The 27,782-nt window shown below is 45.3% G+C and overlaps 1 protein-coding gene across 1 annotated transcript; it reads left to right on the top strand.

Moving 5' to 3' along the window:
- The first annotated feature begins 9,945 nt into the window (after positions 1–9,945).
- Positions 9,946–26,507, top strand: ZKSCAN2 (zinc finger with KRAB and SCAN domains 2). Its single transcript, XM_004587114.2, has 7 exons — positions 9,946–10,516; positions 11,430–11,616; positions 13,497–13,588; positions 13,925–14,051; positions 19,689–20,372; positions 22,105–22,596; positions 25,454–26,507. Exons 1-7 carry the CDS (start codon positions 10,112–10,114, stop codon positions 26,374–26,376), a joined length of 2,910 nt encoding a protein of 969 aa, XP_004587171.2. The 5' UTR covers positions 9,946–10,111; the 3' UTR covers positions 26,377–26,507.
- The last annotated feature ends 1,275 nt before the right edge of the window (positions 26,508–27,782 follow it).

Raw genomic sequence — 27,782 nt, 5'->3', positions numbered from 1 at the left:
TATTTTATTTGAGAAACAGAGAGAAAGCTCTCAGGTGCTATTTCACTCTCCAAGGGCCTACCACAGTCCTCAGAGGGGGCCAAAGCTGGGAGCAGGAACTCAGTCAAGGTGGCTGGCAAGAACTCAGTTACTTGGGCCATCACTGCTGCTTCCTAGGGCCTGCAGTGGCAGGAGCCAGATCAAGGAATCAAACCCAAGCACTCTGATGTGAAGACACATGCACCTTAACCAGCATCTTGACTTCTGGGCTAACGTCTTGCCACTCAGGTTGACTTTTTGGGAGGCTGTAACTGAATATGCACATTTTTGCAAACAACTACAAATTTTTAGAAGGGTATGTGTGGGGACTTGGTGTTTAACTCCATGCACATAAGGAAGTGAAAAAATATTTCACCACTTTTTATTCTATTTTATTCTATTTTTCATCACTTTTTATTCTATTTTAATCATTTCAACTGTTGATAACTGGGGTGAATTTTCTTGCTACCTATGTAATCAAAATAAAGCAAAAGCTTCCTTTAAAGATGGTGAATATTAATTACTGATGGAACTAACATTTAGTGACTTATGTCCCATATGCTGTATGAAAATTCCAATGGGTTAGGCACTGGTTCATTATACGGGAAGCTGGAGTTCAGAAAATTTAAGTTAGTGGGGCCCATATTGTGGCACATCGAGTTATGCCACAGCTTGTGACACCAGCATCCTGTATTAAAGCACCCAGCTACTCTACTTCCAATCCAACTCCCCGCTAATAGGCCTGGGGAAGCATCAGAGGATGGTCTGAGTAGCTGAGTTCCTGTCATTCATGTGAGAGACTCAGACTAAATCCCAGGCTCCTAGTTTTGGTTAGGATGCCTCTTAGGAAGCCAACATCCAGTATCAGGTGCCACGGTTCAAATCCCAGCTCCACTTTCAACTCCAGCTTTCTACTAATCTGCATCTGGGAGGTGATGGGTTACACCCAAGTGGCTGAGAACATGCCACGCACACCCCTGACCTGGACTGAATTACCAGCTATTCACCCTGACCCAGCTCCAGCCGTCGCAGACATCAGGGAAACGACCAGAAGATAGGAGATGTCTTTCTCTTTCTCTCTCTTTCTCCTACCCCTACCCTCCCATTCAAATGAATAAATAAAAATCTGAAAAAAAAAACATAGTGTATTTTGGGATAAAGTGTCTAACACATTAACTTTTAGGGGGCACATTCAAACCGTAACAAGATAGACATAGATTATATAGACATAAATACAGAAGTACTACAAAAAGTTTTATAAAAATGGAATTAAAAGGCAAGTTTTTTGCCACAAAAATCTTTTTAAGTTCTGTGCACTATATTTTCATAATATAAGTCTTCCATTCTTTTTGGAGTACCCTTGTAGATTTAGTACACATTGAGTATTTTTTTCAGTGATTGATGAAGAACATCTCGAGTATAAAATGAACTACGTGGTTTCCTCGTCTTATTCCATGAAGTGGGCCTACCCCCCATGTTTCTGCTTTCTGTAGTGGTTACTGAATCTCCTGGGGGATGATACTGCAAATTCTCAACAATCAGCACGGGCACTGACTGACCAATCAGAATGGACCCTAAGCCGTAGCACTGGGGCAGGTCTAAGGGTTAAACATTTTGCTTGCTTGATGTGGAAGAGCAAAGGGAGTCCCAAGAGAGGGTGGCACTGGGCTGTCCCTCACAAGGCTCAAGACAGCAGCGGCACATCGAGTAATGAGAAACAGCTCAATATTTTAACAGTGTCTGCTTGTCCTGGACTGAGATCTGAGTATTTTTTTAAGGATTGCTGTTAAATGGTGAGCCTGCTCAGCAACTCTTTTTTACATCTGTACCCAAGGGTTGTGCCTTGAGTGCTGCAAGGCAAAGGGGAAGGCTGGCAGGTACTCTGTGATCCTCCCCAGGCTCCCCCATCCCAGCACCAGGTGCCCAGAAGCACCCCCTCATTCCCAACTCCAACAGAGTTTAACTTTGTTGTTTACCACCACAAATCCACTCTGAAGTGGCAGCTCCAGTTGTTTCCCAGATAATTTTTGAGATGCTAATTGCCACCTGCTGATTTCCTGTAAACACTGTACTTTACACATGTGATTACTCAGAGAGTTGTGGACTGCTGCAGGGAAGAGAGAGAGTGTGTGTGTGAGAGAGAGAGAGATTACTGTGGTAGATGTAAATCACGGGCAATGTTTACTCACAAAACTGCATTTGTTAAACAGCAGGGGAAAACAAAATTACCAAACACCATAAACTGAAAGTTCTCACACTGTATAAACAACTAAAAGTCAGCCTGGCAACTTGTGAACTAAACTCTGAAGCCAAACAGCAGGAAATTGTCATTTGTAAAAAATCATGAATTACAGGTTTGGTTTTTTTCTTAGAGAAACCAAGCCTCAAAATATTATCTAGATTTTTGTTTCATTTATGTAATTTGAAAAACAGAGACAAGGCTCCCAACCACTGGTTTACCTCCCCAAAACCCATGATGATCAGAACTGGGCCAGGTGAAGCTGAGAGCTGGGGAGCCATTCCCATGCAGGTGGCAGGAACACAGTTGTCTGGGCCATCACCACTGCTTCCCAGCATCTGCACCAGCAGGAAGCTGAAGTCAGGATCCAGGACCAGCCCAAACCCAACACTTTAATTGTGGACATGAACATCTTCACCTCAAAGGACGGATTTCAAGATGTAAGAACACACACAGGTGCCTACTTCCCTTGCTTCTGATCCAGTTTCCTACTAATGAGCATCCTAGAAGGCAGCAGATGATGGCTCAAGTTCTTCAGTTACTGTCACAAACATGTAAAGCTGAGCTCCTGACTCCTAACTTTGGCCTGGCCTAGTTTTGGCTGCTTCAAACATTTGGGGGGTGATTTAGAAGATTCGAGAATATTTGTTTCTCTGCCTTTCAAATAACCATTAAAAAATAGGCCTGTCAAATAAGATTGTTCAAATCAAAAATCTAGGAATCATCCTCAATGCCCCTCTTCCTCTTACGCACCTTCACCAGACCCCCACAAGTCCCAATAGCTCTACACACAAAATATATAGCACACAGTCACTTCTCTCTCTCCCTGTTGACACACTCAAAGCCATGCCATATTCTTTCCATCAGAACACATGCTTTTATGTGTGGTCACCCTGCCTTTACACTTGTCCACACCCAACTCAGCCTCAGCACCATACAAAGTGACTGTGTTGAAGTAGAATTCAGTTTCACTTTTAGCCTAATATCCTTGAGTATTAACTTTCAGAAACAATCATAAGCCCTGACCATGATCTGTGCGTTCTTTCTACATGGCCTGGTCCCTGCAGGCCTCTGATTTTTCTCACTCATCTCTCCCCTCGTGCTCTATGCCACAGCCACACTGGTCTCCTTTGGGTTTACAGAATACTAACACTGTTACCCACATGGAGGCCTCTAGGTATCCTTGCTATTTTCATTTCCAAGAACGTTCTTTTACCAACTGCACATGTACAACTTCTAAACATCCTTCAGACTGCAGCTCAAACATCGAACCTTAGAAAAACATTCCCTTGATGAAACTTTCTAAGAGAAACTTTTCCCAGATAGTATCTGTACGACCATTCAACTTCTTAACATCTACAACGTGAAATTACTCTGTTATCCTGTATGTTGGTTTGCATATTATTTGTCTCCTCTCCAATCTCCACTAGCACCCACATTCCTCAGGAGCAGGAATCAGGTCGTTCACTGCTGTGCTTTCTGTACTGAACACCTGACTTGAAATGTAATTAGTTCTACACACATGTCTGGTGAACAGAGGGATGGATAGAATTTAAAACTGATAGGTCCTAGAGGTGTCTTACAAAAATCTGTATGCGTCAAATCTTCTCCCACCATACTACTTCCAAACTGACTCTAGCCCAGGAATCTATATGGGAAAGAACTTTTTCTTCCAGGAAGAGGAGATATATTCCTTTCCTACAGCCATGAGTACATGTTCCACTATTCATACGAAGTCCACATTCTCTGGCAGAAAGTCTAAGTGCCCTCCAACCTCTGTGCATAACTTCATCTTCCACAATTTTGTTCACCACAGTAAGTTCCCAGCATATTGCAATTCATACCATAACAGAACAGTACTATTCGGGCCCGGCGGCGTGGCCTAGTGGCTAAAGTCCTCGCCTTGAACACCCCGGGATCCCATATGGGCGCCGGTTCTAATCCCGGCAGCCCCACTTCCCATCCAGCTCCCTGCTTGTGGCCTGGGAAAGCAGTCGAGGACTGCCCAAAGCCTTGGGACCCTGCACCCGCCTGGAAGACCCAGAAGAGATTCCTGGTTCCCGGCTTTGGATCAGCGAGCACCGGCCGTTGCAGTCACTTGGGGAGTGAATCATGGGACGGAAGATCTTCTGTCTCTCCTCCTCTCTGTATATCTGACTTTGTAATACAAAAATAAACAAATCTTTAAAAAAAAACAGTACTATTCATCCTTATATCATCTCTCTTTGAAAAGTCTCTTTCCTCTCCTGCAAAGCACCTTCCAAGAGTCCCTCTATGAAGCTCTTCCTGTTACTCAAAGGGGTGTTACTCTGTACCTTGTGCATACCTCTACCAGATTTATTCTAATATTTGACAAAACTAGTCTTCATTTTATCCAATTTACTGCTAATGCTTTGACTAAAAGGGTTATGTCTAAGGCCTATCCCACAACAACCTAGCATGGTTTAAAAGAAGGTATGTAGCAAGGAGCTGCTGGTTACTATACACACCTATTGAGAATTGACTGACAATTTTTCATTATTGTTTGAATTAATGAAAAATGTCAAAAGCTTGAAAATTTTGACAGCTGTTCTGCTAGCTATCTATTATTAGGGCACCAAGGGGGGAAGGCAGTTTTTAATTTGCGAAATGGAAAATTACTTCAGTTAGTTGCCTTGGTTAAGAATAATATTGAAAATACTGTCTGAAATGGAAACACCAGTATACACATACATAACCTTTCATTTCAGTTTTAACAGAAATGGACTGGAGTTGTATAGGAGAGAAGTGTGAGGGGAGTTGTTTTGTTTCATTTTAACTCAGCCACGACACAGGTGGCATTTCTTGAAACTATTTAATGTTCATTTTTATGGTGACCCTTCATTAATTCCTGTTGGCCGTCAGTCATTAGATCTTGGAAGGATTTTCTCAACCGTGGTGCAACAAAGTTCGAAAACATTTCAAAACTATCAAAACCATTCAAGTAACACCTCTGGAACACTCATCCCCACATCCTAATTGGAGATCCACGTGGGCATGCATCCTCCTCAACTATGTAAACAATATTAAAAAATAAAATTAAAATTTAAAAAATTAGTTTAAAAAAAAAAAAAAAACCTGTTGGCCAAAAGCAAATTAATCAGCTGGCTGGCTAGTAGATCAGCACCATGGACAGAGGAAAGTCTGCCAAAGGTTGCTCTAAGGCTGGGAAATGAAATGTGCTGCCCCAATCGGTATGAACATTCCTCTCAGAATCAGGGGAAGAGAGTACCTCCAGGTTTGAGTCAACCCAGACAAGAGAAGTCTTGAGGAAGAAACTGCTCCAAGATGTCTCCCAGTAGCATGTCTTTTTCTTACGACCTGTTAATCAGGACACACACTCTCATGGAACTAAATGTAAATACCTAACAGGAAAATGTAAGTATATCTGTCCTTTTCACCTGCCTATCTCTGTGACTCTTGTCCATTTGGATGGAAACTATCTGTAAAATAAACAAGCTAGTTTTTAAAAATGACTAAAAAAATTACTGATGTAATTGGAAAGGTTCAGGATGAGGCTCAAGTTGTTTTAAAATACAAGTCTTTGGTTTTCTGCACCATATACTGACAAAATAACATGGCATCCAAGAATTGCCTCAATAGACTCCAGAATCAGTGAAGTAGGTGGCAATGTAAACAAGACCAGTGCTACGGCCAGTCACAGTCTGAGTGTCCCCTAAAGGCCTATTTATTGAAGGCTTGGTCCCCAAAGTCTCATGTTAATGGTCAACAGATTAAGGGAAGAGGCTTAATGCAATGATGGTATCTAAGGGTGGGCCCAGTGGATGTTCTTTAAGTTATTGGGGGGGGGGTGGGGGGGGGAGAAGGCAGTATGCCTGTAGATGGTAATTCTTGCACAAGGGTTGGTTTTATAAGTCAGGTTTCAATTCATTCTCTCTCTCTCTCTCTCTCTCTCTCTCTCTCTCTCTCTCTCTCTCTTTTCATCTATCTGATTCCTGGATCACAAAGTGATCTCTCCTCAGTATGCACTCTATGTCATCAGCCTCGGTAAAACACATGACTAAAGGGGTCCTACCTGATCTCAAACCTGGAAGCTCTGAACAGTGGACTGATACAATGCTTCTTCCCTTCTACACAACTCCTCTCAGGCACTGTTTGATTTTTAAAGATTTTTTAAAATTCATTTTCATTGGGAAGACAGATTTACAGAGACAAGGCGAGAAAGATCTTCCTTCCATCCGCTGGTTCACTCCCTAAATGACAGCAACAGCTGGAGCTGAGCCGATCCAAAGCCAGAAGCCATGAGCTTCCTCCGGGTCCCCCCCATGGGTACATGGTCCCAAGGTTTTGGGCTATCCTCAATTGCTTTCCCAGGCCATAAGCAGAGAGCTGAATGGGAAGTGGAGCAGCTAGGACACAACAGGCACCCATATGGGATGCTATGCTTGGAGGTGGAGGATTAGTCAATTGAGCCACTGCACAAACCCCTCTCAGGCACTTTTAAGTAACCAAATGCTGAATAATACAAGATCAGTGAAATGTTGCTCATAGTTAAAACCAAAGGACAAGAGCAGGAATTAATTTATGTTTTAAAAATTTCCCATTAAAATATATATGATATTTTAACAAATATGTACATTGTTTGTATACTCCTAAGGCACTAACACATTGCAATCATTCCTGATGACCTGTAAGATCCTGTACCTAAGTGATAATGAGGACCACATAGGCTCTGCTCTGAGAGAAGCTTCAGAAGCCCAGACCTGGCACCAGTGTGGTGGCTCAACTAGCTAATCCTTCACCTGCAATTGCCAACATCACCTATGGGAGCTGGTTTGTGTTCCGGGTATTCCACTTTCCATCCAGCTCCTTGCTACGGACTAGGAAAGCCGAGGAGGATGACCCAAAGCCTTGGAACCCTGAGTCCAAGTGGGAGACCCCAAGAAGCTCTTGGCTTCAGACAGACTCAGCTCTGGCTGTTGTGGTCATTTGGGGAGTGAGTCAGTGGATGGAAAACCCTTCTCTCTATAAATCTACCTTTCTAATAAAAATAGGCTTCTTTTAAAAAAAAATCAGCAGCAGCCTAGGCCGTAGCTGAAGCTCAGATACCTAAGGATGAGCACTTTTCTTCTGAAGATGGCTCATGCTAGCTCTTCCCCCAGCAAGCAGCAGCTGGGTGTAGCCTGGAGTTGCAGGGGCTGAGGCTGAGTGTCAAGGGTCAGATGCCAGGTTGGCATGGTGGTGGGAAGGTCCAAAACAACAAATTGTTAAAAATAGGATATAAATAAGTAGGACCAGGATACAATGTCAAGCACACTGGTGTGAGCTAAAGCAGGAAGGGGTGGAAAGGTATGAAAGGAAGACACACCTCAGTGACTTCCCAGCTGGAAATCTGCTAGGGCCTTTTCAAGCAGCAGTTGCAGAGTGGCCAGTGGAGAAAAGAAAATGACCCTGAGAGTACTCACTTATCCTATCAGGGCACCCAGCTCCTGACTCCCACTTCCTGCTACGCAAACCCTAGGAGGTAAGCTGATCCCGCGATGGGTACCTGCTACGCTTAGAAGGCAGTTTTGAACTCCTGCCACAATTTAAAAAGAAAATCCACTCAAAGGAGAGATGGGGGGGAGTCTACTGGCCAGCTTCCTTTCAAGTTTCACAAAACGTGGCAAAGCTCACCAATGAACCAGTCGTAGGCATTGCTACTGTCAGACCAGAGTGTGCCTCAAGCTCACTTGCACCCGACTGTCTTAACCTCTGCCTACCTCTACTACTGTTAGCAGCCTGAGTTTTGCAGGCATTCCACAATGTCCCCGAGCTGCTTGTGACACTCGCCTTTCCTAAAATCAAATGACTCAAGAGCACAGAAAACTGTTCTATAGACTCCTGGGTGGCCACTTAGCCTGCAGTAACCTTGGGCAAGAACATGGCCGTGACAACCTGGGCTCTGCCCCATCAGCTCTGAGCATTCTCTCCCTACCTCCTTTCCAGGACTGCCTCTTCAAGAAGCCTTCCCAGACCTGCTGAAAGGCTCACATCCCCCCCCAGCCACGTAGGTTCTCAGCGCCATGTCTCGGCGATAACCACACACTCATTTGTGGATTAGCCAACTCCTGCGCCTTCTTCTCTCACCAGCAGGACACCACAGGGTTGGCAAAGGGCCCTATTTTTGCATGTCACTTACCCTACATCCTGTCAGGCACCAAAACAAGTGCTCAATTAATACCAATTTTTTTTGTAATTTTTTTCTAGAATGTCAAGAAAGAAAAGCTGCACAAAGACTCACAGTTGTTGGCACAGCAGGTGCCCCCACAGCCTCTCTGAAGTTTCCTCAGCCTGTAGCCTCCGAACTGCTAGGCTTGGACCAAGTTTTAACTAAGACTCTGGAGAGGCAAAAAAAAAAAAAAAAAAAGCACGAACTGTGCTTTCTACTCAGCCATCAGCTACTACAGCGCTTTTGGCCCACTGGTGCGTGCCAAGGACCTAGAATTTGTCCTGGTAGAGTAAGCGCTCAGTGAACACCACACGGGCTGGCATGGTTCCTAGAATACCCCTTCTGAGTTTTACGTGAGGGGATAAATGCACTGTCCCTCGTGGGAGCATCAGGAAGAAGGCCGCCAAGCACAGCGCCCCTCTCCACCTGCTGGGCCATGGCACTTCCTCACAAACCCCTGGAAAGGAAAATACCCAGCGTGGCCGACGGGGGAACGGGGGGGGGGGGCGCCACCGGGGGGGGGTCTCTCTGAGTTGAGAACCGGACCTGCGCCGTGTCCCTCGCCAGAAGGAGAAGGAAGTCCAGAGAGGGCCGTGCCAGCTGAAGAAGCCACTAGCCAGGACCGACCCCGAACCAGGCACGGCGAGGCTGCCCAAGGCCGCGCGACCCCTCCGCCAGACAAAGTAGTCCTCTTCCCACACGGCCAGGACGCGACGCGACGGCCCAGCAGGATGTTCCTCCGCCTCACAATAAGCCTCCCCGCAGCCCCCACTCCCCCGCTGCAATCTCCCTTTCAAGGACTGCATGTTTCACGCACACAAGCCGTTTGCCACTCAGCTGTCACGGTGTCCCTCCGCCCCGGGGAACATTCTCCCGCCCCGAAGTCCCTCAGCTGCGAGTCACCGAGGTGCGCGCTCTCGCGAGAGCTGGCCCCTCGGCCTCCCCCGCCCCAGCCCCTCGCCCGCTGGGAAGGCTCGTGTGGCCTCCCCGCGGCGGGCGGCGCATGCGTGGCCGCGGCTCCCAGCGCCCCTCGCGCTGGCCGCGGGGCTGAGTGGACGAAGCAGAGCGTCCGGAGCCGAGCGGCCGCCCCGCCGCGACGAGGCCCTGCTTCGTCCTGCGGCTTGCTTTTTTTTTTTCCTCCTCCTCTCCAGGGTGGAAACGCTTTGTGGCCTTTTGTCGGCGTCAGGAGGTATCCCCAGAACGGTCGGAGCTGGTCTCGAACACCAGCCAGGCTCCAACGAGACAAGCTGCAGCGGCCCGGGCGCACCTCTGCGACCCGAGCCCGGAACCCGGCCGCACCCAGCCGGGGCCTCGGCTCGCTCCCGGGAGCCCCGACTGCCGGGGCGCTGACACACCCCCCTCCCGCCGGCCGCCTCCACCTGTCTCCCCTCAGTCCCTGCTCGATTTCTGTCCTGCGCTCCAGCACCAAGAAGGGATGCACCCTGGAACGGCACGTTGCAAGGACACATCTTGTTTGGGGAAGGGACTGGGGTGTACACGGTCACCTTTCCCCCAAGGGCCTAGCTAGGATCGATTTGGTTAAACAGCCTGGGTGGTCCCCTGTTCTTGACACACACCTTCCCACACATCCAAGGAGCAGAGAGAGCTCTTGGAAGGCATTGCCAGACCACCCCTCCTTCCCGTCCGGGAGCCTGACGTGAGCAATGGCTGAAACCCTGAATGCTCTCATTGATGCGTCCCTGGAGGTGGATGGATGTGTAATAATGAAGGTGGAGAAGGGCCCCGAGTGGACATCCGATCCCATTCTGGAAGACCCGCGCGGCTGTGAGTCGGAGACCTTGCGCCGATGCTTCAGGCAGTTCTGTTACGAGGATGTGGCTGGACCCCGTGAAGCGTTCAGTAAACTCTGGGAACTTTGCTGCCGGTGGCTGAAGCCAGAAATGCGTTCCAAGGAGCAGATCCTGGAGCTGCTGGTCATTGAGCAGTTTCTCACCATTTTGCCCGAGAAGATTCAGGCGTGGGCACAGAAGCAGTGTCCCAAAAGCGGAGAGGAGGCCGTGGCCCTGGTGGCACGCTTGGAGAAAGAGACAGGAAGGCTGAGACAACAGGTGAGAGCGCGGTCTGAAAAATGTTGTGTTTATTAACAAGGGGCAGGGGGAGGGGAGAAGCAGGTGGACGTTGCAGAAAGTGCTTACTGTAGAAAAACAGTACAGATGAGAGACTTTTTTTTTGGAGAGACTTCTAAAGTGAATTCATGTAAAAGAATTTCCTTGCGGGGGGGGGGCTTTGAAATGTCTTGCAAATGAAAGTCAACATTGTACACTTGTTTTGACTTTTGGTGTCACCTTTCTGACATTTTTTTAATAGGAAAGCAAATATGGTGATGGCTCACCAGGTTTGACTCTCGCAGCTTGATCTTAAAAGAGCTGTCTGGGGGATTGGGGTGGGGGGGACAGCCGTTATTCCAGGACCTTCTCCAACCCTTTAATGTTGCAGCTGGTGCCTTCGGGGGGCATTCCCAGTGCCACCAGCCTTGTCCCCTTTCTCCAGGGTAGCCGTCGGGTCCCTGTCTCTCAGTGGCTTTGCGTGTGCTTGCGTCTTTGAACATCCTTTCACTGACCTTATAAAATCCCGCAGCGGTCACGAGACCATGCAGCTTCAGCCGGCAGAGGATTCTGGCTGTGGGAAGATCTGTCAGCAGGTTGCTGGGCCGGACAAGATTAGACAGGTGCAAGGATTGACTTTGTAACGGTGGTAGTGAATATATTCGCATTCTAATCACTTTCCCTTTCCTGTGAACTCGGTGTCTGGCCCAGGATGTTCTGAATGCCGCTCCTGACACCCAGCAGAGGAGTGGCCTCTTCACCCAGTGCCCTGAGGGACCTCGTGGGGAAAGGAGTGCAGCGTTCATCCTTCTCATGTCTTCTGTCATCCTTTTTTTTTGGTGGGAGGGGGAAGAATATGACCCTGGTTTGGACCTCTTCTCCCACTCTGTGTTTTCACATTGGCTTTGTCCCCCAGGTCGGTAGTCCCGTACATTCTGAGAAGCGAGCTCCGCTTGGAGAAGCCTGGGAGGTGGCAGAGTTGCAGCCTGAGCCAGAGGCGAGCCAGCCCAGGATGGTGTCTCAGGACGAAGCTCGAAGCCTTCCTTCAGAATGCCAGGGACTGCTGAGGCAGAGGAGAGCGCACCGGCTCGTCCCCAGGAGTGGTGAGAGGAAGGACCCCCCCCAGGGCGGGTCCTTGGGCAGTGCAGGCTCCCCTCAGTACGTATCGGAAAAGAAATTGAATATTTGGGTAGGAAAACTTCATTTGCTTCAGGAGTCTTATATATATACTCAATGTAAGACCGGTGTTTAATCGTGGGACCTGAGGAAGCTTACATTGCCCAAGCCAGCCTTGAAGTCTTGCATGTAATTTTTTTTTAAATCTCTGATCTACAGTGTAGCTTGTGTTTTTAAGTCCTTCCATGGGTATGTGCAGTTGACTGATCTTGAACACCCTGAAAATCTCTTTGGAAAGAGAAACCAGTTATACATGTCCAAAACTTGACACACCAGTTAAGTGGCGTGGCCCAGCACAATAGCCTAGTGGCTAAAGCCTTCACCTTGCACACGCCGGGATCCTGTATGTGTGCCAGTTCATGTCCCACTTCCCATCCAGCTCCCTGCTTGTGGCCTGGGAAAGCAGTCGAGGACGGCCCAAAGCCTTGGAACCCTGCACCCACATGGGAGACCCAGAGAAGGCTCCTGGTTCCCGGCTTCAGGTCAGCCACTTGGGGAGTGAATCAGCAGACAGAAGCTCTTCCTCTCTGTATAGATGACTACAACAATAAAAATAAAAAACAAATAAATCTTTTAAAACAAACAAGCAAAAAAAAAAAACTTCACAGAGGAGAGACCACTAACATTAAGGAATCAAGTCAAATGCAAGGAAATGAACACCCTGTTCCTGGCAGTCCCCGCTGATGTGTGGTTCCATCTCAGACTTGGAGAAAAATGACAAGGTCAGGGAAACTAGGAGCAAGAGCCTTTGATCTGCATCGTACTGCCACCCCGCCTTGCGCTCTTGCAATGTGACAAGGAGCACCAATGCATACAAGTAAGAAGCTTGTTCTTAAAAGGCAAACAGGCGGGCCCTGCACAGTAGACTAGTGGCTAGATGGGTGCCAGTTCATGTCCTGGCTGCCCACTTCCCATCCAGCTCCCTGCTTGTGGTCTGGGAAAGCAGTCGAGGACGGCCCAAAGCCTTGGGACCCTGTACCTGCATGGGAGACCCAGAAGCTCCTGACTTCTGGCTGCATTCAGACTGGCTCAGCTCTGGCTGTTGTGGCACTTGGGGAGTAAACCAGCAGACAGAACATCTCTGTCTCTCCTCTCTGTACATCTGACTTTCCAATAAAAAAAAATAATAATAAGGCAAACAGACGTGGGTGCTAAAGCTGACGCTGGTGTGGCCTGTGTGGCCTTGGTCAGGTTACCTCGTGTTTTACAGGTGAGTCATTCTCATGTGTAAAAGGAAAATAATGCAGTCATTACTACAGGTGAAATCAGGCAGTATAAAAGGGACAATGCCAAATAGTGCTTTAAAAAAATTGTGCCTTTTTTCAAGATTTATTTATTTTTATTGGAAAGTCAGATTTAAGAGAGGAGGAGAGACAGAGACAAAGATCCTCCATTCACTGATTCACTCTCCAAGTGGCCACAGTGGCCGGAGCTGAGCTGATCCAAAAGCAGCAGCCAGGAGCTTCTGCCAGGTCTCCCACATGGGTACAGGGTCCCTAGCCTTTGGGCGATCTTCAACTGCTTTCCCAAGCCACAAGCAGGGAGCTGGGTGGGAAGTGAAGCAGCCAGGACAGGAACTGACGCCCATTTGGGATCCCGGCGCGTGCAAGGTGAGGACTTGAGGCACCGGACTATCACGCCTGGTACCTTTAATCCCTTTACCAAGAAGCAAGATGCACTACCTCCATGCCCCACCCTGTCATACCAAATTCACATAATGGCAGAATGTTCACTCACACTTATTTCTTAGTAACAGCATGAATGAAAAGGGCAAGAACCCAGAATGTTCACTGTTTTTCTTCTGTAGTTCGGCCCTCTGCCTGGGTTTCTGTTGCTGCTGGTGAGTGGAACACCATTGATGAGGAAGTGACAGCCACACGTCTTCCTGCTGGGCCCCAGGTAAAGGGAGTTGTGCTCTCTGGCTTCCTTTCCTCGGCTCTTTAGTAACACATCTCTTGCCATCACAGTCCTCCAACATTTATGTTCCCTGCAAGACTTTGTCCTCCTGTACCTTTTTTGCGGAAGGCCTGAAAAGCAGAACCCCCTGCTGGGTCGGGTCACCCCTCTCATCTCAGGATTCTCGATTTTATCTTGTGCCACACCTGTCGCATAGCATGCGCTTGACTGCTTGAGTCTAGTTCTTCTTCAGGGCCTTTTTCTGCTTCCTCCGTGATCATCGGCCTTTGAAGACTCATGCAGTTGCCGTGGTAGTGATTGGTGTTAGTGTTGTTCCAGGAACCGGTGAAAGATGTCCACGTGACCAGAGGTTTCTCCTACAAAAAGAGCCTGCATCAGCTTCCTGCTCCCAGAGAACTCTGCCGGGATGTCAGGAAGGGAGGTGTCAGGAGTACTGTCTCTCTAGGTAAGAATTCTTTCCCTTTTCAAGTAAAAGACTTGGGGGTTTCTGACATACTCATTTCTGCTGATGATGTCAGCACTGAGATATGTCCATGCTAACACTTAAAGGATCTCCTTGAGTTACCAAGTGTAGTCCCTTACTACTTTCTCTTACCTCACCTGTGTCCTCCTTGCTATTTAAAAAATACTAAAAGTTTAGTGATTGAAACATTGAAGAGGAATAATATATGACTATCATATTTATATTATCAAAAATATAAATTTACACACATCCAGTATACTAGAAGCTGCATTAAGTCACAGGCTCTTTTCAGGATTTGTTTTCATTTTACCATAGTAACCCGACACATAAGCCAGAGCTTTCATTTACACATGCGTGCCCATTATTTGTTGGATGCATGGAAACACTGAGAAAGTAAGGGGCTAAAAAGCAATAGCGAGTGGTGAATTATTTGAAAATGTTTTATATGCATGAGAGACAGAGAAGGAGAACAACAGAGAGAGGGTGCCGCTGCCTCCTTGACCGTTGCCTAGATGTTCCCAGGGGCTGGGGTCGCACCAGCAGCGCTCTCCAGGTCTGCCATGAGTGTGGCAGGGAAGCGGGTACTTGAGCCATCGCTGCTGCCTTAGAGGAAGGCTCAAGTCAGGAGAGTCAGGGCTTGGACCCAGACACTGAGGTGGGGAACGGGCTTCCCAAACAGTGGCTTTAACCATTAGGCCAAGCACCCATCCCTCGGTGATGCAGTAGCACAGGTCTTCAGGCGGACGTGACCAGTGATGTGTCCCTCTGCAGGCAGAGCTTTTGGGTAACTATCTTCAGGCATTTTAACATGAGACGTAACTGTGATTCATTCATATGTGAGCTTTGATTCATAAGTCAGAATTTTCTTATGAATAAAATTATGGGTCAGAAATGCACACTAATCCACATCACAGATGATTTATACCTATGCTTCCTAATAGAGTAGCCACCAGCCAGATGTGGCTATTTAAATGTGTTATATCAATTAAACTAAAACTCCAGTTCCTCTGTGGCAGTAACCATGATTAAAACGTTTGATAGTTCTGTTGGACAGCACTGTGACAGAACTTTTCCATCATCACAGAATGTTCTACTGGCAAGGCTACATACATATATTACCAGTATAGAGTATGAAATGAGCCGCATTGGGCTAAATGGATAAAAGCATAACACATTGTTTATCATTAGAAAACAGTTAGGATAGTTATAAAAGAAATGCTAACTTCAGGTGGGCATGTGAAGAACAAAGCAGTCTTGCCAAAGCAGCAGGCATCTCGGCTGTCTGCCTGCTGCGTATCGTACACACGTCTCCTTCCATTTCCTTGGAAATTCCACGCAACATCCAGAACTAGCAAAATACTGAACTGGAGTCCTCAGGAAGATCTGCTTGTGGGAAGGGACCTTACTTTGAGAATTCAGATTTCACCTAACAGAGTTCATGTGCAAAATCCCAGGTCCAGAGCCACCGCCCCCTACATGTTGGTGGTGGTTCAAAGGCTGAATCTGCCATTGGAATCTATTTTGGCCCATATGATGTTTTGACTTAAAATAAGTTTATAAATCTGAATTTCCACTCTCTTTATACATGCTAAGTGACACGCTGGGCCCATTTTCCAGTATGGCAGCAAAGGGCCAGAGCTGAGTGAAGGGTTCACGCTCAACTACTGACTGCACTTGTCACTCGAGCCTCCTTCACAGTGGACTTTGCCTGCCCAGTCCCTCAGGTGTGTGCGCTTGCTCTGTCTGCACAGCTGCTTTTCTCTTGTAGAAACGCAGTAACTCTGCTTCCGCATGGTGCTGTCAGGCAGGTTCGGTTTGATATTGCTTCTGTCAAATCCTGAAACCTCTTTTTGTGTTGTCTGGGAAACAAAGCTAAATGTCATTCCATGCCTGTTGGGCATTGAATACTTATAAAATGAACATTTATGTAATTTTCCCAGCACTTCTTTGAATAGATAGTATAATTTCCCCGGGAAACCAAGGTTTAGAAAGGTTAAGGAACTTCTCCTGGTCAAAAACAAAGTAAGCAAACTAGCTAGTATTCAAATTTAAGACATGTTTATTTCTTCAGGGTTGTCAGCAAACTCTGAATTCCAGTCCCATCCCTACAGCCTTCCAGAATGTCCCCAACTTCTCCAGAATGTCCCTAAAAGTTTATTTTTTCAATTAATGCAATATTTTGTTTGCCATGAATACTTGTGAAAATACATGCTAATGATTTTAGAATGTATCATTGCAGGTAATGTCTCTCCTAATGATAAAAAGTGGAGTTCACTTTGTCTTGAGGAAAAGTCAGATGTTTTGTGTCTTAGGACGAGAAGCTAAGTTATAGTGAGTCTCTTCTGCAGCCCCACCCTTATGCAAAACAGCTCCACACTATTTGCCATGTGTATCTGTGGACGCCTATAACTGTTTGAAAATTAGGTTCTCTTGTCGCAGGTTTTTCTCCCAGCTCTATTAAAATATAACTAACAAAATCTTATGTACTCGTGTTTAAGATGCAAATGCTGATGGTTTTATATGCATATACATTGCAGTTCACTGGTGAAGTTAGTTAACACAACCATCACCTCACATATTTGTGTCTCGGTGCGTGCTGAGAACACTAGTGATGTACTCATTAGCAACTTCGCATCTGTACACAGCTTTGTTAACTAGAGTCACCGTGTCGGACTTTGGCTCCGGAACCTAACCATGGTACAGCTTCGCCCTCCTTCCCCTCACCTCTAAGCGCCCGGCAGCCACTCTCTCTGTGAAGTCAGCTTTTCTGGGTTCTCCGTGTAGCTGGGCTATATGATGAGTACAATGTTCATTCATCTCTGGCTGACTTCACCTAACATAAGCTTTCCATTCATGTATGTTGTCGCAAATGGCAGCATTTCCTTTAATGGCTGAATTAAAGTACATCTCTTGCTCATTCATTCCTCTGTCAGCAAGCACCTGGATTGTGTCTTGGCTGTCGTGAATAATGCTGCAGTAGGCTTGGGCTGCAGTTAACCTCCTCCACATACTAGCTTTGTTCCATCATGTGAAATGGGATTGCTTGATCATACGATCTCTCTGGTTTTAAATCTTCCGAGGAACTGCTGTGCTGTTTTCCACAATGACTGTACCGATTTACATTCCTCCCAGCTCTGCAGAATGGCTTCGCTCTCCCTGCAGCCACGCCAACACTGACCTTGTTCTGTGAAACTGCTAGTAATTGTGTACATGTATGGAGTACAATATGATGTTTTGAGTAAATCAAGCTAATTAACAGATTTATCAGCTCATATGCCTTTTTTGGTGACAGCATTTAAAATTGCTTGGGAATTTTGAGATGTACACTATCTTACCACAGTGGCCAGTCTGTGCAGGACATCAGTAAAGCTCATTGCTCCTGCTGGAATTCCATACCCTCTCCTCAGCTCTCTGCTGCTGTGTGTTGGACAGTTTCAGAAAGACATGAGATCATGCAGGGTTTATCTTCCCATGCCTGGCTGCTTTCACTTAGCGTAAGAGCCTCAATGTTCATCCTCACAGTCACAAGTAACAGAATTCCCTTTCTTCTTAGAAGCTGAGTAATATGCCATTGCATATGCGTACCACATTGTTAAATTTTTTTTATTGTTTTTCACGAAGCATTCTGTACCACAGCTCTTACCCATTCATCGAGGGAAGACACCTAAGTCACCCATGCCTTAGCAATTAGCGCTAGTGCTGTTGGTTTCTCCTCAACATATAAATCCGTGGCTGTAGGATGATACTTCAGTGTGGTTTTAATGGGTATTTTCCCCACTGACTAGTGATATTAAACACCTTTTCATGTACCTTATCACCATTTGTATGTCTTGGTAAAAATATATGTACAGGTCCTTGGTAGATTTTAGTTAGATTACTTGTTTTGAGTTTCTTGTAGCTTTTTGTTTGTTTTTTGTTTTATTTTGTTGAGGCAGATGGGGTTTGTTAATGCTTTTGTTGGAGGTGGTTATGTTCTGCTCCTGAATTGTATGAGTTCCCAGTGTTTTAGTTTCTAACCCCTTACCAAATACATGGTTTGCAAATAGTTTCTCTCTTTCAGTTTGCTGGTTGTTTCCAGAGTTCTGCAGAAGCTTTTACATTGATATAGTACCACTTGTTTATTTGTGCTTTGTCATCACATTCAAAAATAATTGCCAAGAACAGTGTCAGGGGCTTTTTGCCTGGTTGGGGTTTTGGTTTGGTTTGGTTTAGTTTGGTTTTAAGAGCTTTATCATTTCAGGTCTTAGGCATGATCCAGTTAATCTTTTAATCCATTCCAAGTTGATTTTTGTGGGTAATATAATACAGGTGTCCAATTTCTTTTTTTTTTTAAAGATTTATTTATTTTATTACAAAGTCAGATATACAGACAGGAGGAGAGACAGAGAGGAAGATCTTCCGTCCCATGATTCACTCCCCAAGTGAGCCGCAACGGCCGGTGCGCGCCGATCCGAAGCTGGGAACCAGGAACCTCTTCCAGGTCTCCCACGCGGGTGCAGGGTCCCAAAGCTTTGGGCTGTCCTCGATTGCTTTCCCAGGCCACAAGCAGGGAGCTGGATGGGAAGTGGAGCTGCCAGGATGAGAACCGGCACCATATGGGATCCTGGGGCATTCAAGGCGAGGACTTTAGCTGCTAGGCCATGCCTTCGGGCCCACAGGTGTCCAATTTCACCCTTGCACATGGATGTCTGGTTTTCTTAACACCAATTATTGAAGAAACTTTCTTTCCCATTTGTATATTCTGTGTACCCTTGTCAAAGGTTATATGCATGATTTATTTCTTGGCTCTATTTTGTTCCACTGGTCTTTTTGTCTGTTTTTGTTTTTCTTTTAGGTTTATTTTTATTTTTATCAGAAAGGCAGATTTGCAGAGAGAAGAAGAGAAAAAGAAAAACATCTTCCATCCACTGGTTCCCTTTCCAAATGGCCACAATGGCCAGAGCTGAACCAATCTAAAGCCAGGAGCCAGGAGCTTCTTCCAGGTCTCTCATGTGGGTGCAGGATTCTAAGGCCTTGGACTATCCTCTACTGCTTTCCAGACCACAAGCAGGAGCTGGATGAGAAGTAGAATAGCTGGGACACAAATCTACACCCGTATCAGTTGCTGGCACTTAAAAGGGGAGGATTAGCTAGTTGACCTATTGTGCCAGCCCTGGTTTAATCTGTTTTTTATACTGGTAACATACTGTTTGGTTATTGTAGCTTTGTAACATAGTTTGACAGAAATTCTTGACTTCACACCTTTCACAGTCCGTGTGTTTGTATTTGTGTGTAATGCTGGGATGTTCATGGAGGGAATACAAACATGGTTTCTTTTATAATTAACAAATACTAGTCAGGAGCTACTAAAAGGGAATTGGAAGTAATAAAATACAAGTTTCTTATCCTTAAGGGTTTTTCTCTTAAGAATCATGTAGGAAAGGAAGGATACCTACATCAGAAATAAGTGTGAGTTAGGTGATTATGTCAGACACATAAGAGTAACCACAGCATGCATTGTCATGATGGAGGGAGGCTTTGGCATGAAGGAGCAGCCCAGGAGAGCACGCTACACCCAAACACTGAGGCATGCAGTTAGGAATTCTCTGTCTACCGTGAAGTGTGTTTCTTTTACTGTAGGAAGTTCAGTGTCTACCTCTAACAAGACTGCTCGTTTGGAACAAAGAAAGGAGCCGTGGACTGTGAGCCTGCATTCCTCTAATAAGAGGAGCATCCTGAGAAGCAGCTACGTTAAGGAAAAGTCAGTTCATGCTGTTCAAATCCCTGCGAGCAATGCAGGAAAGACATGGAGAGAGCAGCAGCAGTGGGGTTTAGAAGATGAAAAAATAGCGGGAGTACACTGGAGCTATGAGGAAACAAAGACCTTCCTAGCAATCCTCAAAGAGTCTCGCTTTTATGAAACACTTCAGGCTTGTCCCCGAAACAGCCAGGTCTACGGTGCTGTGGCTGAGTGGTTGCGAGAATGCGGCTTCCTGCGAACCCCAGAGCAGTGTCGCACCAAATTCAAAAGTCTCCAGAAGAGCTACCGGAAGGTGAGGAACGGCCACCTGCTGGAGCCCTGTGCCTTCTTCGAGGACATGGATGCCTTGCTGAACCCTGCAGCCCACGCTCCGTCCACTGATAAACCAAAGGCGGTGCTCACTCTCCCCAGACTGAAGAGCATTGGCATTGGTGCTAAACAACACATCAGTTCAGTAGAGCACGAGGAAGCCGCAGAAGAATCTGATTGTGACGAAACGGGCATTGAATTTATCCGCAAATCTAAGATACGTGGTGCCCCTGTCCTGTTTCAAAATCTGAGTGGTAAGAATTGTGCTTGTTTTCTGATTTTTAAAAACTGATATGTAATAGTGTTAAAAAAGGAGTAACTCAGTAGTGTTGCTGTTCCCGGTGCAGTGAGGCTGGCCACACAGAGTTCTTTTTCACTTTAGAGATCAGTATGGATTTTGAGTATTCAGGGACTTGTGGAAGAAAAGTATATGGAGCTGAGTGAACTCTGAGGATTATTATTTGAGAATTGGCAGTGCAACCATTTATGTTAGATTGATTGTATAGGTCAAGGATGCATTATTTGAATGCCTGGGATACTCGAGTACTGTCTTGTGAAAGAATATGTAACTAACAAATTAAAAGGGTGAAAACAATTTAGTAAAAATGTTTGCTTAATCTCAAGGCAAGGAAGGAGAGAAAAAGAGAACACAAACAGGATCAAATAGAAAAAAACAGTTACATGATAGATGCAAGTCAGTGTATCATTAATTACAAACTTAAAGATTAACATTATGAGACATTAAAAATACCTATATGTTGCTTACAAAAGGTATATCTTAAATGTACAAACACAAGACATTAAAATCATAAAAAGTTACGCCATGCAAGAGAAAACTAACATTGACTATTTGAGGACTTGGTTACACAGAATTAAGCTTCTAGTTGATAAGTGTTTGACAGCAAAAATATCATGGAACTACTTTGAGCTTCAGTTTTTTCTTATCAAATTCTCTCTGTACAACGTGACTAGGCGTGCCTTACAGGGTTGTCTCAGTGTTGAGTGTGACGTATGGGTTAAGGGATCTGAAAATGCTGAAGTAAAGTATACCATTTCCTGACATCACCTTTCAGCAGTGCTTGTCCACTCAAATTTATGAAAAAGGGTTCAGTTCTTAGAAAGGAAAAATAATTCAGGCTAGGAGAGTTACAAATGCATTCATGGCTACATCTGCAAAGATGGCAAAGTGCATTATGCAAATGCAGGTGCTGACCAACCTACACATTGATAAATATGAGGGTGGGGCTCTTGGGATGGTCTCGAATATGGGATGATATGATAAGACTGGATGAGACCATCCAGTAAAATAAGAGAAAGAAATCCCTTTTCCACTACTGAAAACAAACAAAACACATGATTAACCCATTGGAATCAGACATGCAGTGAAGAATTTTGTTCTGGCTATAAATACAGAACAACTGCTTGTCTTGCAGTTTGTGTCACTTCTCAAAGTCGTGAGGACTCAGTGGCATAAAAAAAAAAAAAACACTCGTAGTTCTTGTCAAGAAAGATGGGCAAAGAAGTGAGTGAAACTTTTAGGAGAAATGCTCTTAATTGAGTTTCTTTACTCACTATTCTTAACCACTTGGGAACAGCAGCACTCTGCACAGCCAGAGCCCTATGTTAGTCACCATAGCAGTGATATACTTGAGGGATCACATCTTATTCCAATTAAACTCAGTGATCAGCTTGTCAGCTTCAGTTTTAAAATGCTCTTGAGATTTTTGTCTTTATAGATTCACTTGAGAATCGGTGCCTGTACAACTTAAGTCTCCCCGTCTAGGACCATAGCATCTCATTTGTCAAGTTCTTTTATATCTTGCAATAAAAACTTAAAAGAGTGTTTTTATAGAGACTTCTTCATTCCTTGCAAAGCATATTCCTGAGTCCATCATCAATCTTGAGTTCTTTTAACCCCTAATATATATGGTGTAGAAAAACTACAGACTCTTTTCTTACACCCTTCACCTTGACCCTTGAATGTAGGTGTGCACTGGGGCTATGAAGAAACCAAGACCTTTCTTGACATTCTCCGCGAGACTCGGTTTTATGAAGCGCTGCAAGCCTGTCATCGGAAGAGCAAATTGTATGGGGCTGTGGCCGGACAGCTACGGGAGTGTGGCTTCCTCCGAACTCCAGAGCAGTGCCGAACTAAGTTCAAAAGTCTTCAGAAGAGTTACCGCAAAGTCAAAAATGGCCACGTGTTAGAGTCCTGCGCATTCTACAAGGAGATGGACGCCCTGGTCAACTCTCGGGCACCTGCCCCTTCCACCGACCCCCCAGAAGAGATCCTGATGCCCTCGAGACAAGCAAGAGGGGTTATTGAGATTGAACCCCAGGAACCTACAGGCTGGGAGCCTGAAGAATTCTCGCAAGAGGCAGTGATAGAAGATTCTGACAGCGAGAGAATGAGTGAGGAGGAAATCTTACAAGAACCAGAATTCCAAGAAACCCCATGTCGACTCCAAAGCCCAAACGGTAAGGATCACCAAGAGGTTTTAGTCTAAAAGAACTAAAAGAGGCACTAGTGTAAGTTACTTAGAATCAGGTGAGGCAGCATATTGCTTTTGAATACTTATTCATTCAGCAAATATTTCAGTGCTATTTAAGGACAGGATTCAGCCACTAGGCCATTGCACTGGGCCCTCAGCCTTGATTTTCGTGTGTATTGGTCAAACAGTGTTTTGTATCTCTTGGAAATCACTGTGAACAAGGAGAACTTAGAATTATACAGGAGAAAAAAACTTGAATGAAGGGGATATATCAATATGCTCCAAACAAAAATGTTTCAAGCCTATGTGTGATGTGCCTAAAGACAAGATGTGTAATATTGTATGTTCTCAACTTCTATTCTGGTTCTGCATTCCACTTGTATGTTTCCCACTGACTCCCAGATGCTCCCATTAGCATGTGGGTAGCGGAGCCAACTGAAATGTCAGAGCTAAAATCCCACATCATGGTCCCTCCCTGTGCGCTCCAACAGCACATCCAGACTTAAAACCTCAGAGGTGAATTTACTGTCTCCTTCCTCATCACTTATGTCAAAGCAGATGACATTTTATCAGCTGTCACAGACCCTCTCATCTCTTTCCCCCATTACTCCCCTACTCTAGTTGGGGTTTTCTCTCTGTCTTTGATGCTGAAATTTTATGGTGAAAATTCCCAAGCCAGTTTTCCCCATCGTTAACTGAAGCTCGTCCTGCTCTGCTTCGCTTGTATGTTAGTTAGCATTCTCCATCCTATACTCTGTCCTTGTCCAAAATGTGGTACTTCCCTCATACACTGTAAGATGTCTCAGGTCTAAACTGTTTCATGATTTCACCTCTACCTGGGTGCCCTTAGCTCTACTTGTGTGCATGTCTAAACTCTGACTCTCAGCTCCCCTACTTTGTCTCCCTCTGTTTTTTTGCCACTAAACACTTTGGGTGTCCTGAAATCCCCAGGACATGGTGAGCACCTGAAGGAGCAGCACTCTATCTCTGCATGGCACTGCATGAAGCCCACAGGATTGATACCCTTTGATACCCTGGATATGTGCACTAGTATAGTACTGACTCCTTTAAGAGGGTGGCTCTGTCAGAACTGACTGGGGAACTAAGAGGCAACAAGAGAAAGTAATATCCATTTACATTACCAGAGAGTGAATACGAGAAATTGCCATTTGAAAGCTTAAATCAAATCTCATGTAACCTTGGCTTTGAGAACTCTGGAAGTGAAATCCTAGTGTATCTTGTTTTAAAGGTCAACACCAGACCCATACCCAAATTTGTGGGCTCTGTCTGGTTTAACTACTAGGCTGAGACTCACTGGATTCAGTCAAAGCCTTGAAAGAACCACTGCTCAGTGAAAGATGGTGGATTAGGGCTTTCTGCTCCAGTTGACGGACCGGCAGGTGACTTCCCTCCTCTCCCCAGCCCATGCTACAGCCACCTTTCTTGGATTTGAGACTTACAAGCCTTTTCCACTGAATATATGGAAGGAAGGTAATAAGGAAACTGACAAGTAAAAACAAGACAATATAACAAATGCTTAATAACAAAGGCTTGGGGAATCAAGCCTCAGTGGGCCCAAGGTACACAGTTTATGAAATGTTTAATGAAGAAATAGTGTGTCTGGAATTTGCTTCTAGATAGTCCAGGTGGAGGGGACAGAGAATATGTGAGAATAGAAATGAAACAGAATTTCCCATGAACAGATTGTTGTTAAAGACAGGTAAGTGGTTTGTGAGAATTCATTACACGTACTCTTCCATTATTTTATTTCATTTTTATTTAATTGAAAGATAAAGTTAGAGGGAGAGACAGACAGGACTGCCACCTGATGGTGCACTCTCCAAATGGCCACAGTGGCTGGGCATGGGGCCATATTGAAACCAGGATCCAAAAGCATCTTCAAGATCTCCCACATGGCTACAGGGAACCAGGCACTTGGGCCATCTTTCATTGCCTTGCTAGGTGCACTAGCAGGGAGCTGGATTAGAAGTGGAGCAGCCAGTTCTCAAACTGGTGCCCATATGAATACTGGTGTCTCAGGTGACAGTCTTAGTCACTACACCACAATATGAGCCTGACGCGTGCTCTTCTCTTAACTTCTGTGTGTGTTTGCATTTCCCATGATGAAAAGTTAATGCTGAACTCATGCATGTAATAGAGACCAAGACAGGTGCCAAAACCAAAATTGTTTGAACCCAAAACTTGTGTCTCTTCACTGTATTATGCTCTTTGCCCAGAAGAATTCATAGAAAAGCTTGTCCTAAGATGTATCTTATAGTGAATGTGAGGCAGAGATTAAAAAGAAGGTAATTCCAGTTTGGAAAACAGAAGATTTGAGGTGGCGTCATCTGTGGGACAGCTAGGGGAAGAAAAAGTGACTTGAACATCGGTGAAGAAGGAAAATATTCTTGGATAGAATATAATTGGACATCAATGAATTGTCCTTTGAAGAATTTAGACCTGATTAGTAGACTGTATGTTACAAGTAGGCTTGTAACATATTTTCATATAGATGTGAAATCAAAATAGAGTGAATATGAGTATAACTTCATGGGATAAACCAGGTTGCTCCCAAGTTAGTGGTAATACAAGCAGGGATATTGGCTGGAATTATAGTCCAATCCTGGGAATGTCTCCAGGCCCACTCAGTACTGGATATTATTGGCCTGTTCATGGAACGGAAAGAAAACACTGCACAGTAAACCCAGGAAGAGTCATCCTCTCTGAGGCCCGGGAGGTAGCTAGGAAGTGTAACATAGCAAATCTGGCAGGTTAGGTTGATTATTTATGTGGATACAGGAGTTAAGTGAAATTTATGTCCTCTTTTTTTTTTTTTTTTTCAGGTTTTGAAATTGACAGTAGTACCAAGGAGGGTCCGACACAGATAATCTATAAGGACATGGAGCAACATAGAGCATTCATGGAAAAGTCTGAAAGAGCTGTTTCACAGAACACTGATCCAAATAAATGTCGCAAAAGAGAGTTCATCTCAGGAAGACAGTGGGAGAACCTCCAAGGAATTAGGCAGGGAAAACTAATGTCTCAGCTGAGAGACACGGGGAGGGCCGCCGTGCACCCGAGGCCTTTCCTGGGGAAGAGGCCCTACAGACTGCTCAGATACGGAGAAAGCTTTGGAAGGAGTGCTCGTCTTTTGTGCAGGATGACCCACCAGAAGGAAAACCCCTACAAGTGCAGTGTCTGTGGGAAGTGCTTTGGTAGAAGCAGGAGCCTGGTCAGACACCAAAGAATCCACACAGGAGAAAAGCCTTTCAAATGCCTTGACTGCGGGAAAAGCTTTAACGACTCCTCCAATTTTGGTGCCCATCAACGGATCCACACAGGGGAGAAACCCTACAGATGTGGAGAGTGTGGAAAATGCTTTAGTCAGAGTTCTAGTCTGATTATACATCAGAGAACCCACACCGGTGAGAAGCCTTATCAGTGTGGAGAGTGTGGGAAAAGCTTCACCAACAGTTCTCACTTCAGTGCCCACAGGAGAGTCCACACTGGCGAGAATCCCTACAAATGTGTGGATTGTGAGAAAAGTTTCAATAACTGCACAAGGTTTCGAGAACATCGCAGAATGCACACCGGAGAGAGGCCCTATGGATGTGCCCAGTGCGGCAAGCATTTCAGTAAGAGCTCTGTTCTTACCAGACACCGGGAGGTTCACCTGAAAGAAAAGCTGCCGTCACACCATCCGTCCATGTATTTCCCAGAGAACACACTGAAGGGCGAGACTGAGGAATTCAGGAAAACACTTTGATGATGGCTTCCTCTCTTCCTAACTGTCCCGTGAGCCATCTTTACCCCACTCTCAGTCATGGAAGCTGTAAAGTGTAATTCCCAAAACAAACGAAAATGTGAATAAACTGAAGACTTGGCATCATGTCCTCACCCCTGTCTCGATCAGTCTGTTCTCCATCTGAATCTCAGCGTCTCGTTTTATAAAGCAGAGAAGACACACTGTCTGAGTTCAGAATGAAATATTCTTCAGCCTGTTGAGGCCACTGCTACAGGATTGCCAAGTTCGGCTTCATTCCTTAAGATCCCTCATTGTGAGTGAATTGTTTTCAAAGAGATAAACAAAGTGGAAGGTATTATTGTTATTATTATTTATTGTTATTTATATAAGATCCTGGAAGCAACTTGAAAATGGATTTTCACATTTGGGTAGAATTTTCAGGAATCTGTTCAGAAGTGCACCAAAATCTATCTTAGTTTTAAAGATAGTCACCAAAAGGACAGTGAAGATCTGATAACTTCCTTCAGAAATCTGCTACTGTCAAGAAGTTTCTTTCTGTCAAGAAGTTGCCCCCAATAGAGTACAATCTCTGTACTGTCACTGGCCCTCCATCAAGATGAGAAGCAGTTGGTCATACATCATCTGTTCTGTTTCTGAAGACTTAAATCCCATCAGCTGCTGCTGCTCTGATCTTCCAGTTGCTTTGACTGTTTGCCATAAGCCCTACACTGATGTCCTAATTGTCCCAGGTGCTCTTGTCTGACTCCAGCACTGCCGTGCCCCCCTCAGGATGCATGCTCACTGAGTGTCTCCTTAAAGTAGAATTTCAGGCACACCCTAGATCTACCCTGTAGCTCTCCTGAATCTTATCTAGACTGGACCTAATGCCCTCCCCCAAGTTTCACTAGGAAATTATAGTGGTGTTTCTAAGACATTAAAAGGGCTAGGGAAGAAGTGTGCATTAGAGATCTGAAATATTGATGTTTCTTAGGCCTGCTGCAGACCAGAGAGTCCCTTCAATCCAGGGCTGACTTGCAGGTACACCAGTCTCCTGTTCTTGATGCTTCTGGTTCCTGTCATTAGGATGATAAAACTCATGCAACCCCACAGCCCACTGAGTGAAAGTTGAAATAATTTATAGAAACTTCCTAACAGAATTTTTGTTTTCCTCGTGTACCTATCTACTGAAAAGTCTGTCTGAGAATCCTTTTAGCATTGCCCCTGAAATTGCTGGGGGGCGACGGGGGAAGGTTCAGACAGGAGGAGGGGTGGTTAGTTCATTGATGGAGTTAAAGAAGAAACCAGGAATCGGAATTAGGGCCACTTGCAAAAGGAGGACAATGGTGGCACTTGCACCCTTCCTACGTTCATGACCCAAGGCCGTTTGGCTTTGGGGAAGGACAAGCCCCCAGCGTCAGAAATGTGTA

Source organism: Ochotona princeps, chromosome 24 (assembly GCF_030435755.1).
Source record: "Ochotona princeps isolate mOchPri1 chromosome 24, mOchPri1.hap1, whole genome shotgun sequence".
NCBI classification, from domain to species: domain Eukaryota; kingdom Metazoa; phylum Chordata; class Mammalia; order Lagomorpha; family Ochotonidae; genus Ochotona; species Ochotona princeps.
Note: the sequence above shows the minus strand (reverse complement) of the source record. Positions and strands in the feature narration are given on the sequence as shown.

Excerpts from the sequence above, each read along its gene's own strand:
- ZKSCAN2 (XM_004587114.2), top strand. The coding sequence starts at position 10,112 with ATGGCTGAAACCCTGAATGCTCTCATTGATGCGTCCCTGGAGGTGGAT. Across the intron at positions 13,589-13,924 it reads GTCTTCCTGCTGGGCCCCAG|GAACCGGTGAAAGATGTCCA; the intron begins GTAAAGGGAGTT and ends GTGTTGTTCCAG. Across the intron at positions 22,597-25,453 it reads TCGACTCCAAAGCCCAAACG|GTTTTGAAATTGACAGTAGT; the intron begins GTAAGGATCACC and ends TTTTTTTTTCAG.